General features: G+C 45.8%; 1 protein-coding gene across 3 annotated transcripts in view; it reads right to left on the reverse strand.

Annotated features, from left to right (window-relative positions):
• Positions 1-3176: 3176 nt before the first annotated feature.
• Positions 3177-13477, reverse strand: part of PPA2 (inorganic pyrophosphatase 2) — a 73259-nt gene continuing 62958 nt past the window's right edge. For 2 of the 3 annotated variants that reach the window (XR_013272292.1, XM_077476665.1), the window contains 2 exons: positions 4187-4226; positions 3177-3340 (listed from right to left, as the gene is read on the reverse strand). Coding sequence is in view for 2 of the 3 variants with exons in the window: in XM_077476665.1 (XP_077332791.1) it covers positions 3312-3340; positions 4187-4226 (69 nt within the window). In the remaining variant the exon portion in view is untranslated. The remainder of the gene's footprint in view (positions 3341-4186; positions 4227-13477) is intronic. The other variant, XM_077476666.1, reaches the window with a different exon arrangement.

Here is a 13477-nt window from a genome sequence, read left to right on the forward strand (position 1 = left end):
ACATCTCCTTGAAGGTACCACTGTGCCAGTTTTTATTTTTACTGACCATAAGAATCTCACATTCTTGTCTGAGGCTAAATGCCTCTCACAGAAAGGCACAATGAGCTCTTTTCTTGTCTAGTTGCAATTACATTGTCTCATTCTTCACCGTGTCTCATGACTTTTTTTTATTTTTTGCTTAGGGGTGTCCCTGTGCTATAGTGTAATTCCTTGAGGACCCCAGCCTCCTCCCTGGAAACCCCAGGAGTGCCTTCATCTCTGGAAAGGGTACCTGACAGTATTTGTGTTGAACCCTGCTGTGCTGCGACTAAATGTCACTGGCAGGGAAGGGGTTACACTAGGGGCGATCAAGGGGTTAAATGTGTTCCCTAGATGTGTTTTTAACTGTGAGGGGATGTGACTGACGGTAGGAACAGTCTGGCTCCTCCTAAGTAGAAACAGATGATCTGTTTCGCCTCCCCTGTCAGAACAAGGATTTGTGTACACACACACACACACACACACACACTCTGGCTCTCGTGCATGCTATACCCGGTTTCCCCGAAAATAGGACCTAGCGCGATTGCCAGTGATGGCTGCAATATAAGCCCTACCCCCCAAAAAGCCCTACCCTGTTTCCCTAAAAATAAGACCTACAAGGACTTTAACTAGGGCTTATTTGGGGGGTAGGGCTTATATTGCAGCCATCACCGACATTAATGCTAGGTCTTATTTTCCGGGAAACAGGGTAGCTCTTAACCTCCTCAATACAGGGCACTTACACCCCCTTCCTGCCCAGGCCATTTTTCAGCTTTCAGAACTGTCCACTTTGAATGAAAATTTTTACAATTTTCTTGAATGAATGAATGACTTGTATAGCGCTACCTATGCGAACTGAATCGCCTCAGGGCACTTTCTTGCCACCGGTGTCCATCTGCAGCTTTTGTATGCAGTCCCTTCACACAAATAGAGCTCTCTTTTGGTGGCATTTAGCCACTTGTGTTTTTTTTTCTTTAGGAGAAAAACTAAAATTTTGAAGAAAAAAAAAAAAATAATAAAAAAAAAATAAAAAAATTTGTTTCTGTGACAAAATTATGCAAATTTTTAATTTTTCGTCATAAATTTTGGCCACTATTTATACTGCTACATGTCTTTGGTAAAAATAATCCAAATTAGGGGATATTATTTGGTCTTTGAGGAAGTTAGAAAGTCCACAAGCTGTGGTGCGAATCGCACAAACTTGATCACATCTGATGTACTGGTGGCCTATCTCACTTCTTGTGACCCGAACAAGTCAGGAAAGTACAAATACCCCCCAAATGACCTCTTTTTGGAATGTAGACATTCCAAGGTATTTAGTAAGAGGCATGGTGAGCTTTTTGATGTTATTTTTCATTTGTCATTGTAATAGGTTATTTCTCTCACGTGGCATGTGTATACCACAAATGACACCCCCCAAAAAAAAATTCTGCTACTCCTCCTGAGTATTACAATACCACATGTGTGGGACTTTTTCAGCCTGGCCACATAGAGAGGCCCAACATGCAGGGAGCACGTCACATGTTCTAGGAGCATAAATTACACATCTAACTTGTTGACTTACCCATTACTCTTTTGAAGGCCCTGGAGCACCAGGACAATGACACGTGGCACTGATGACAGATGGCACGTGGCACTAATACATGGCACTGATGACACATGGCACTAATGCGCGGCACCGACAGATGGCACTAATATGTGGCACCGATGACGCATGACACTGATGACAGATGGCACTGATAAGTGCCATTGGGGACAGGTGGCACTGGGGACAGGTGGCACTGGGGACAGGTGGCACTAACAGGTGGCACTGGGGGCAGGTGGCTCTGGGGAGGATGGCACTTTTTTTCCTTTTTTTTTAAACTTACAGCTGCTGCAGCCGTTGATCTCTCCCTTCTCACATGCTGTCTGTGTGAGGAGGGAGAGCGGCGCTGAGAGATGATCTCATATGTTTACATATGAGATCATCTCACATTGGACACGCCAATCGCGCTGTAAACGGCCGCTGCGACTGGCAGTTTACAGCGATCTATGACTGGCTGTGTCTGAGGGACACGGCCAGCACAGAAATTCCCTGATGCGCGCTCGCGGGAGCGCACATTGCGGAAGTAAACAGGAGGCCGTTCAGGAACGGCCTCCCGGCAGTTAGCGTCCGTTCTGCAGCCGTATTTCGGCTATAGGGCGGGCGCGAAGCGGTTAAAGACACAAATGAATGCAACGCTAATCATAAATAACTCTTAAGTTTCTAAAATACAAAAAGTGCAAGATTCAGGATTCGATTTGGGGTTACTCTTGCAATACATGTACCGCTGAGCCTGAAATTATGAGTGCCACGAGTCACAAACGCAGCAGCATGCAGATACACTGGCTGTATGCAATAAAACATAGGTCTGTTGTGCCTTGGTACTGCAATACACCTCTGGTCTGTATGTGTTTGTTTGGGTACGTTTTTGTAAAAACGCAGTAAAATGTACATGGTTTCTGCAATCTAAATATGTGAACCAGGCCCAAGAATTAGCAAAAGCAGTCTGCTCTGGGTAAAGAAATTCTTTAAAGCTACATAAGACCCTTGGTAACGGTTATATGTACATTTTACCTTTTGTGCAATGGCATTTCAATGTACTGATAAAGCAAGCGCCAATAAATGTTGTGGGTCTTGTTTTTGGTCAGTTGGCAGCCAATTAAAAACAAAACGAGCTGCCTTCATGAAACACGGTAATGTGCAATATACCAATCATTAAAGAGGCATATTGCAAAGGTTTAAATAGGCTTTAGAGGTTCTGAATATGGACTTGGCAGCTGACACTGGGGTGAATTTACTAAAGGCAAATATACTGCGCACTTTGCAAGTGCAGTTGCTTCACAATCAAATATGAAGTTGCTCCAGAGCTCAGTAATTGAGATTAAGCTTAACTTTGCAAAATGCACAGTCTGTGTATGTTTATCTGCTTAGCAATTTGCCTCCTATAGAGACAAGAGACTTTTTTCTCGGGGTTCCCTGCTTGCACACAGAGGCTTGTTCAATAAGATACCAATACCAACCCATCAGAATTCATATTTCTCCAATCAGATATTAAGTTTGTTGCTATGGGCTGCTGCACTTTATACCTTTAAATGCACAAGAGAGCATAATAAAATGATCAAGCAGATAAAGAGAATACTAAACGAAAAAATGTGTTTATTTACACGTCATCATATTCCATTAAGTGGTAGTAAAACATAATATATATATATATACACACACACACACAAAGATAGACGATCGATTTTCTTCAAAAAAATGTCAATTTGAATTACTTCCTGAGGAAATGCCAGACATCAACTGTAAGAGAAGGACAGCCACATTAATAAAAACATATATATATATATATATATATATATATATATATATATATATATATATATATATATATATATATATATATATATATATATATATATATATATATATATATAAAAAACACATCAAATGTTTAACAAAAATTACCTATTGCAATGGATGAATAAAATGGGACTCAAAGGGTCAGGATGCCCAAAATGAATTTTTAAATTTTTGGCGGATCCTGGAGTATTACTTTACCAGACTTCTTTTGGTGAGAGTGCTCAAGTTCCTGGGTATACTTTGGTACACCTGCTTTAACCACCATCAGGTTTTTCATTAGCCCAATAGGTTTTTTTACGTTATATTATGGGGTACACAACAGGAGCTACCAGGTAGAAAAAAAAGAATTACGACAGAGAGATTTTGATATTAAAGTTTGGGGACAATTTTATTTATTTTTTTACTTCTTTTTGGACAATTCCTGTGTTGATAAGTTATTCCCCGGTAACTAACAGCATTTTTCCCCATTTTAGAAAGGTTGGGGGTTAGGGGATAGCCATCACTAAGCAATCAGTTTGCAAGCAAGAAATCGTTAACATGATCAAGATGTAGTTGGGGAGAGCAGAATGTAAAATGTTTGAAAAATGAATACCTACAGTATAGTCAGCTTTAATTCAGGCTTGCATACTTGGGCTGATTTTAATAGGAAGGGAACGATGTGCAAACTCAGTAATTCTCTTAGTTATATATTAAAGTTCAGCTGTTACTGTTCTGACTTTGCAAACATTTAAAATTTACTATAGAAATATTTCATTTTCAGGTTTGAATATGTAAATATGTATCTACCTTCAGAAGAGACTGGAACCGATTCTCCTGGAGATGCAGCCTGGTTAAATAATACAATCATTAAATAATATCAAAGAATATAGGCTTTATTTAAAAATCTCAGGTGTGATAACAGAACCACAAAGTTGCTCTGCTTTCTTGAACTGCAGCCATGTTTTTTATTTAATAGCTTTTTGTGTGCATACTGCACTTGGGCAACAATGGTTTTCAAAATGCAAGACATGATGCCCACAGACATCTTTGCGGTGGTGCTTAAAGCCCATAGTCTTAGTAGACAAAGCCTGAGTGCGTCTCACGATCCCACTTTGGCCTTCTGTTAGAGTTTGATCTACCCATGTAGAGTGCTATTGCCCCTTTCCCCATCCTCAGTGTGACAATATATGGGCCTGACAACTGACAAAGAAATGCATCAAGGGAGAAGGGGCAATAGGTCACTTACTCGTCCAAGTATAACCAAGGGCAACAGCAGGTGAAGGGAGTGGTAGGTGAATGCAGTGACAGAAGGGAAGGTTTAGTGTACTGCTCTGATTTTCGGTGAGGGCGATCAGTAGTGACAAAGCTGATAAACCCGCTCCTCAGTGTATGTCAAAAACACTGTTGTACAACTGCTACATTAACAACAGAGGGTGGGCAGTGGATTGGCAGGTCACCATGTATTTAATAAAAACAATAACGTTCAGCAAAAGTAAAATGTAAAGATTCTAATAGCTTTTAGTTTTACATGGTCTTTACATTTTGTCTATTAATAGTTTGATTATATACACATCTCAATAAATACCATATTTTCAATAAGAGTCAACAGATGTCATCTTTCTAGTACAAACGTACTAGCCATAGGTGTAGTTTTAAAAAAGACACCGTGACCTTTTCCCATACAGGGGCAATGCTGACCCCAATATACTCTTGTAACCAGTGATCCTGGGATGCTACTTCCTAGCTTGCCAGCACTGCTCATTCTAATGCAAGCTGGTAAATGAGGGCAAGTGATCACTGGTGAAAGATAATTATTATATAAGGAGGTTAAGTGTGGTCCTTACAGACACACTATTACTTTGCTCTGCATGGGTGATGGTACCTACTTAAGTTAACCCCATCTAAAAGTTTTTTAGTGTCATGGGTAAGAGTCAGATCTTCTGGAAGGTTTCCACCCATCTTTGGGACATTTTCCTCAAACTGTGTGTAAATAGGGACACAGCAATAAAAGCAGACTAAGGCCCCAGCCCTCCATCGCATTCATTTAAAAAACAAAAAAAACGGAGTTACGTACCGGTAACATCCTTTTCCGGGAGTCTTTCAGGACAGCCACCTTAGAGAGACCCTGGCTCCTCCCCTCTCAGGAAACACCGCCTTCAATTTCAAGATTTAAGCCTCGTCCTCCCTCTGTTCCTCAGTTCTTCCAGAGTACCTCCGGCCAACTGGGGAGACACAAGAACACGTCAAACAAACAAACTTTCAATCTTACCTGACGGTCTCGTGTGACGAGTTCCCGACGATCTCCAAAAACCTGGGTGGGAACCGGGGCTGTCCTGAAAGACTCCCGGAAAAGGATGTTACCGGTACGTAACTCAGTTTTTCCCCAAGTTCGTCTTTCAGGACAGCCACCTTAGAGAGGATAAGCGAGCACATTACCTTAGGGTGGGACCACTGCTTGCAGCACTTTACGACCAAAGGCCTGGTCTTTGGCTGACAGAAGATCCAGTCTATAGTGTTTCACGAACGTAGCAAAACTGGACCACGTTGCAGCTCTACAGATCTGTTCAGGAGATGCACCAGCCCACTCTGCCTGAGAAGTTGCCACTGCCCTGGTTGAGTGTGCTCTAATCCCAACTGGGGGTTCTAACCCCCCTGCCACATAAGCCTGCCCAATGGCTAACCTTAACCATCTGGCTATCGTACGTCTAGAGGCTCTGGAACCCTTCCTAACCCCTGAAAATAACACAAAAAGTGAATCAGACTGCCTGAACTGACTTGTGCAATCTAAATAATGAAGGACACATCTTCTAACAAACAATCTATGAAAGATGTGTTCCTGTTCTCTTACTGGATTTGAACAGAAAGTAGGTAGCACAATCTCCTGGGCTCTATGAAAACTAGAGGCTACCTTAGGCAAAAAGGCCGGATCCGTCTTAAAAACCAAACGGTCCGGAAAAGCCTGAAAAAAAGGTGCCCTAACAGAAAGGGCTTCGAGTTCACTCACTCTCCTTGCTGTAGTGATCGCCACCAAAAACACAGTTTTGAGAGTGATCAGTTTTAATGAGCAACATTCCAATGGCTCAAAAGGTTCTCCTGTGAGAACTTGTAAAACTAAAAGAAAGATCCCAAACTGGGAAGGGGGAATTTGAAACAGGTCTCTGCCTACTTAGGGCTTTGAAGAATCTCATTATCCAAGGGTCTGAAGCTAGCTGCCTTTCTAAAAACACGCTTAAAGCGGATACCTGACCCTTCAGAGTTCCAAGGGCTAAACCTTTATCTGTCCCAGCCTGTAGGAACTCTAGAACGGCTACAGAGCTGTGCACATTGAAGGAGCTCTCTGAGCACCAGCTATTGAACCGCCTCCATACCTTTAAGTAAATGGTCCTGGTTTCCTTTTTCCTGCAGTTTAGGAGCGTGGCTACTAAGCGATCTGAGAAGCCCTTGCCCTTCAACAGTTCTTCCTCAGAAGCCAAGCTGCAAGGTTCCACCGCTCTACCTGAGGACAGCAGATTGGACCCTGAGAAAGGAGATCCTCCTGGACTGGGAGAATCCAGGGGGGGGGGGGTTCTACAGACAGGCCCTTCAGAATGGAGAACCACGGCCTCCTGGGCCAGTGAGGTGCGATTAGGATAAGGGTAGTGTTCTCCACCTGAAACTTCCTTAACACTGCCGGAATCAGTACGGGAGGGGGGAAAGCATAGCACCTGGAGAAACCCCAATTCTGTGCTAGTGCGTCCACCGCCAACGCCCCGTCCCCCTTGTTTATAGAAAAGAAGCTGGCTACCTTCGCGTTTTCCCTCGAGGCAAAGAGGTCTATCGAAGGAATCCCCCACCTCTGGGTGATCATTTCGAAAACCTCCTGTTTGAGAACCCAGTTGCCTTCTCTCAATGTTCTCCTGCTGAGGAAATCTGCCACCTGATTTTGCTCCCCCTTCAAGTGAACTGCTGACAGGGACAGGACATTTGCTTCAGCCCACCCGAGGATGGCTTTTGTTAGGGCCCATAAGGATTCGCTCCTGCTGCCCCCCTGTCTGTTGATGTAGGCTACCACTGAGGAATTGTCCGACCTGACTTTTACGTGATGCCCCCTGAGTTCTCTCTGAAAGGTCCTGAGAGCCAGATCTACTGCCCTCAGCTCCCTCCAATTCGAGGATCTCTTCGACTCCCTCCTCTCCCCAGGTACCCTGTATCAGGCGGGAGTCTAGGTGTGCACCCCAACCTGAGCTGCTTGCATCGGTTGTGACCACCCTGGATATTGGTAAAACCCACTCTAGGCCCTGGGACAAATTTGCTCCCTTTCTCCACCACCAGAGGGACCTCTTTACTTGGTCCGGAACCGACACCAAAGAATCCAGGGACCCCTGGCTGTGATCCCAAACCTTCAGTATAAATAATTGCAGGGGACGGTAATGTAATCCCGCCCACTGGACCGCCGGGAGCGTGGACGTCAGCAAACCCAATGCCGACATGACCTTCCTTACTGAGATCTGGTGGCTGCCCTGGAGAAACAACAGTGCCTTGTCTACCTTTTGAATTTTTTCTGAAGGGAGGAAGACCTTCTGTACTGTTGAGTCCAACACATATCCCAGGAAGGTGACCCTCTGGGAAGGATCTAAGTTGGACTTCTCCAGGTTCAGAAGCCAACCCAAGTTTACTAACAGGTCTCTTGTTGTCTGTAAATCTCGAGTCAACTGTGTCGGAGAAGGGGCAAACAGGAGAAGATCGTCGAGATACGCGATCACCGAGATTCCCCTGAGACACAGATAAGCCAGAACTTCTGTCATTACTTTGGTGAAGATCCGGGGGGAAGAGGATAGCCCGAAGGGAAGAGCCTTGAACTGTAGGTGTAGCACCCCTACCGAGGTTCTTACTGCCAGTCTGAGGAAACGCTGGTGGGTCTCTGCGATGGGAATATGCAGGTATGCATCTTTTAAATCTATCGATGCCATGAAACAGTTTGGTGGAAGAAGTGCTTTCACCGAGTAAACTGAATCCATCCGAAACCTTTTGTAGGTGACTGAGACATTCAGAGGCTTCAGGTTCAGGATAAGCCTGAACTTTCCCGAAGGCTTGCGAACCACAAACACGTGGGAATAGAAGCCCCTGCCTGTCTCTCCTGCTGGGACCCGTACTACCACTTCTTGTTCCTCTAACTCCTGCAGAGAGGAAAGAAGGGCAGACGATTTTTCTGTACATTTTGGCAGCTCGGTGACAAGGAGTCTCAGAGGGGGGAGTTCTGAAAACTCCAAACGGTAACCTCTTCTGATGACTCCCCAACACGAACTGATTGGAGGTGATCATCTCCCACTGTGGGAGGAAAGCCCCCAACCTTCCTCCCACTGTGACCCTGTCACTGAGACTTTTTGGGCTGTTCAGGAGGGCGAAAAATTGCTCCCCCGCGCCCTTTGCCCTTGAGCCCCCAACTTTTCCTCTGCCGACTAGTTCTAGGGGCTTCAAACTTCTTCTGAGGAAGAGTCTTTTTCTTTGACTGCTCCCCGATTTTCCTCTTATCAGGAAAGGCCTTTTTCTTATCCGCTGTGCGATCAAGCACTGCTTCAAGACCTGGCCCAAACAGCAAGTCTCCTGTAAAGGGGATCCCATAAAGCTTTGCTTTTGACACATTGTCCCCCTGCCAGGTCTTCAGCCATAAAGCCCTCCTAGCTGAGTTGGTAAGAGCCGAGGACCTTGCAGACATTCGCACAGATTCAGCTGAAGCATCCGCAATGTATGCTATCCCCTTAAGCAGCATGGGAAAGGAGGATAAAATGGTCTCCTTTGCCGTCCCTGATTCAATGTGCGCGTTAATTTGGGTAAGCCAATACTCCATATTACGAGCCACCACTGTGGCTGCCATGGCCGGTTTAAGATTCCCCTGTGATGAGTCCCAGGCTTTCTTTAGGAGTGAATCCATCCTTCGATCCATAGGGTTTGAAAGCACCCCCATGTCCTCGAAGGCCAGATCAGTGTGTCTGGACACCTGGGAAAAAGCAGCATCTAATCTGGGAGATTTATTCCAGACGAGAGCCTCCTCTTCCGAAAAAGGAAACCTTCGTTTTAATGCCCCAGAAAAGAAAGGTTTCCTCTCAGGATCCTGCCATTCCTTCTTGATGGCATCGATCAAGATGTCATGCACCGGGAACACCCGTTTTTTCTGTTCCCCCATGCCCTTGTACATCTGATCATGGAGTGACAGTGCCTTCTTTTCCTCTTGTATGCCTAAAGTGGTATGAATAGCTCCTAAGAGCTCATCCACTTCCTCCAGGGAAAGCTTATACCGTGAGGTTCTACTGGATTCCCCATCCAACCCCTCATCATCAGATTCCCCTTGGGAGTCTGAGCCGACACTGTCAACCTCTTCCTCAGCTTCCTCTCTGGGACCCCCTGGATTCTATCCACCTGCAGGAGGAACATCCACAGGGCTAGATGGTACACTCTGCTGCGCTGGTGTAGGAGTGCTCTGGGGCTGAGGCCACTGTAAACTAGAAAAAAGTGTCTTGAAGGACTGGAAAGTATTAGAGAGTTCCTTCACAGAAGCCGCCAGATCTGCCCCCTGTTCTGCTGCCTGCTCTCTAACCAATCCCTCAATACACTCTCTGCAAAGTGCCTTGGACCAGGAATCCCCCATAGAGGCTCTACATGAAGGACACTTCTTCCTAGAACCATGGGGGGACTTGCTTGTGGCTTTCTGAAAAACAGAAATAAAAGAGAGAGCAGCATAAAATTAAAAAAGAAAAAGAAACACCAGCGCTACATAGAGGACCACCGGGAGTGCCCCCCCCCAGGATCAACCACCACCACCAGGATCCCAGACGCACTGCCCTTCCCCCCCGACCACCAAGGGGGAAAAAACACCAGTGGAGCTACTGGTTATAATGTAAGGGAACACCTCCCCAGGGTTCCCCTTACCTTTGAGTGGCTGGCGCTGTTATCTCCAGGAGCTCTTGGAGCCTCTGCTTCAGACATTCTCCTGTTGAGGAAGAGTGGTGCGAACGTGCCTCCTACAGCTGCCTGTACAACTTTAGAAAGAGAGGCTGCACCAGCCGAACGCTTGGTCCCCTTTCACGTGCCGCGTCCGGAAGACGCGGATACAACGAAGAAGTCCGCCCCCACCGGAACTGACGTCGCCCGTCATCCGGTCCGGCCTCCAGCTCCAAGCCGACTGCTAACACAGGGGGACCTTGGACGTCTCGTTGCAGCGCCCCCCTGGGCGAACGAAGGGATGGACCGCCCCAAACTTCCTGCTTTCCCCAAGCGAAGTTTAGAGTGCGTGTAAAAAAAAGGTCAGTACGAGGGTCCAGCTCCCCAGCCGACCGGACTGCCTACCCTGTTGTAGCACCCTCCTGGGCGAACGAACAGGAGAACCTCTAAAACTTCCTGCTTTCCCCAAGCGAAGATTAGGGTACATGTAAAAGACGGTCAGTCAAAAACCAGCTCTCTGGCCGCCCAGACTGCCGAACCCGTCGTAACACCCGCCTGGGTGAACGAACGGATGAACCTCTAAAACTTCCTGCTTTCACCAAGCGAAGATAGAGTACATGCAAGACGGTCAGTACGATGGAGTCGGACTGCCGAACGGAGTCAGAGCTCCGTTTCAGATACGTAGCCTCAGTTTCGCCAACTGATTTAGCTAAGGTTCCTTAGCGGCGTCTCCCCGCCGGAGGAAACACCATAACTGAGGAACAGAGGGAGGACGAGGCTTAAATCTTGAAATTGAAGGCGGTGTTTCCTGAGAGGGGAGGAGCCAGGGTCTCTCTAAGGTGGCTGTCCTGAAAGACGAACTTGGGAAAAACAGGATTCTTATAACAGCTTACCTATAAAATCCTTTTCTTTGATATACATCAGGGGACACAGAGCCATAGTACTTACTATGTGGGATGTCCCATAGCAATGGCAACTGAAGGGGAGGGAGACAACAAAAAAGTAGGGCAAAAAGGAGGCCAGAGGACTCATACTGCAGCCTGCAGTATACTGCGCCCAAGGCAATATCCTCATGACCTTTAATATAGATTTGATAAACATATGAACTGAAGACCAAGTCGCGGCCTTACAGATCCAAAGGCCTGATGATGCACCACCCAAGAGGCACTAATCATCCTGGATGAGTGTGCTCTAACATAAGGAAGAATTTTCTTCTTTAAGCTAAAGCTTGAACAATCACTTGGCAAATCTATTTGGAAAAATAGTGGATTTTGACGCTGCCTGTCCACATTTTGGACCCCCTGGTGGTACAAACAAAACGTGTTTTGTGAACCTGTGCGGTCACCCTTGAATAGACTGATCGCTCTTACTACATTAAGAGAATTTAGTGCTTTCTCTTCCCTAGATTAAAGCTCTGGGGAGAAAGGAGAAAGAATAATATCTTGGTTTAAATGAAAACCTGTTACCACTTTTGGTAGGAATTTAGGATGAGGAAATAAAAACCACCTCATCTTTATGCATGATCAAATATGGCTCTTTACAAGACAGAGCCGCTAGTTCGATACTCTTCTAGCAGAAGAAATGGCAACCAGAAAGATTATCTCTCTTGTCAAAAGAACCAAGGGAATTTCTCGTAAAGGCTCAAACGGCTGATTCAGCAAAGCCGATAAGACCAAAATTTAAATCCCAAGGATTTAGAGGTGCTTTGATAGGGGGATTAGTTTGTGTTACCCCTTGAATAAGCTATGAACCAAGATTGGGAAGCAAGAGGCCACTGAAAAAAAACAAAACAACCCCCCCCCCCCCCCCACACACACACACACCTCAAGGTCGAGATCTGGCCCTTGATAGAAGTCAAGGCCAGCTTAATTTCAGATCCCATTTGCAGGAAATCAGGGATCCTGCCTATGACATACTTCCTGGGGTGCCAACCCCGGAGTCACACCAAGAAACATATGCCTTCCAGACTCTATAGTAAATTGATTCTGGAAGCCGGCTTCCTGGCATTAATCAAAGTAGACACTACCGAAGGAGATCACCAACAATCCTTTATAAAGTGGGATTCAACAGTCAAACCTGTTAAATCTTTCGTCCGTAAGGTAGGATGGAATACCGGACCTTGTGCGAGAAGGTCTGGCTATAACGACAGAGCCCGAAGGACTCCTACTGCCATCTTTATGATCTCGGTAAATCAAGATCTTCTGGGACCTGCTGGGGCCACCAGAATCGCCTCCTTTCGTTCATGCTTGATCCTGCGGACAAGGCGCGGAAGTAGCAGAACTGGAGGAAACGCATTGATCAGTAAAAACTGATCCCATGGGAAGACCAATGCGTACGTTCCACCTGCTAGCAGATCCCTTGTTCTCTACACAATGTTGTCGACTTTGTCATTGAATCTGGACACGAATAGGTCCATGTCCGGAATACCCCCCATCTCTGACATTTCACCCTCCCTAGTGAGAAGACCATTCTCCCAGAAATAATTGTTAGTGACTCAAGTAGTCCACCTGCCAATTCTCTATATCTGGAATGAAAATTGCCGATAGGCAAGGAATGTTGTGTTCTGCCCAAGCTAGAACATCATGCACCTCTTTTTGGGCTGCACGACTTCTCGTGGCCCCCTGGTGCTTGATGCAAGCCACAGCCGTGGCCTTGTCAGACTGAATCCTGACAGGACAGTCCCATAATCTGACCGTCCAAGATTCTAGGGCCAGATGTACTGCTCGAATCTTCCAAAATGTTGATAGGCAAGGTCCCCTAACCTGGACCATCTCCCCTGGTGAGAATCTTCTTCCAGGGCTGCTCCCCAGCCTAGAAGGCTGGCATCTGTTAACACTTTTCCAGGATACAGGTAGAAAAGATTTTCCCTTTTTCTGGATAACAACCACCAAAATTTAGGCTCTGACTTATGTCAGGAGCCAAGTGTATTTGGGAAAAAAAAACAAGGCCTGAATCTTTATTCCAGACCAACAGGATGGTGTTTTGAAGCAGTCTTGAGTGAAAACTGCGCGTAAGGGACGGCCTCAAAGGAGGCCACCATTTCCCCTAACAATCTCATGCACAGCCGAATGAAAAGATTTTACTTGTTTTGATAACTTGAATTAGTCCTACAATGGAACCGATTCTTGTCTGGGGGTAAGAATACCTTCTTCTGTACGGTATCTATAACCAGCCCCAAGT

Source organism: Lithobates pipiens, unplaced genomic scaffold (assembly GCF_037356315.1).
Source record: "Lithobates pipiens isolate NorthernLeopardFrog02 unplaced genomic scaffold, aLitPip1_a1.2 Scaffold_13, whole genome shotgun sequence".
Taxonomy (NCBI): Eukaryota; Metazoa; Chordata; class Amphibia; order Anura; family Ranidae; genus Lithobates; species Lithobates pipiens.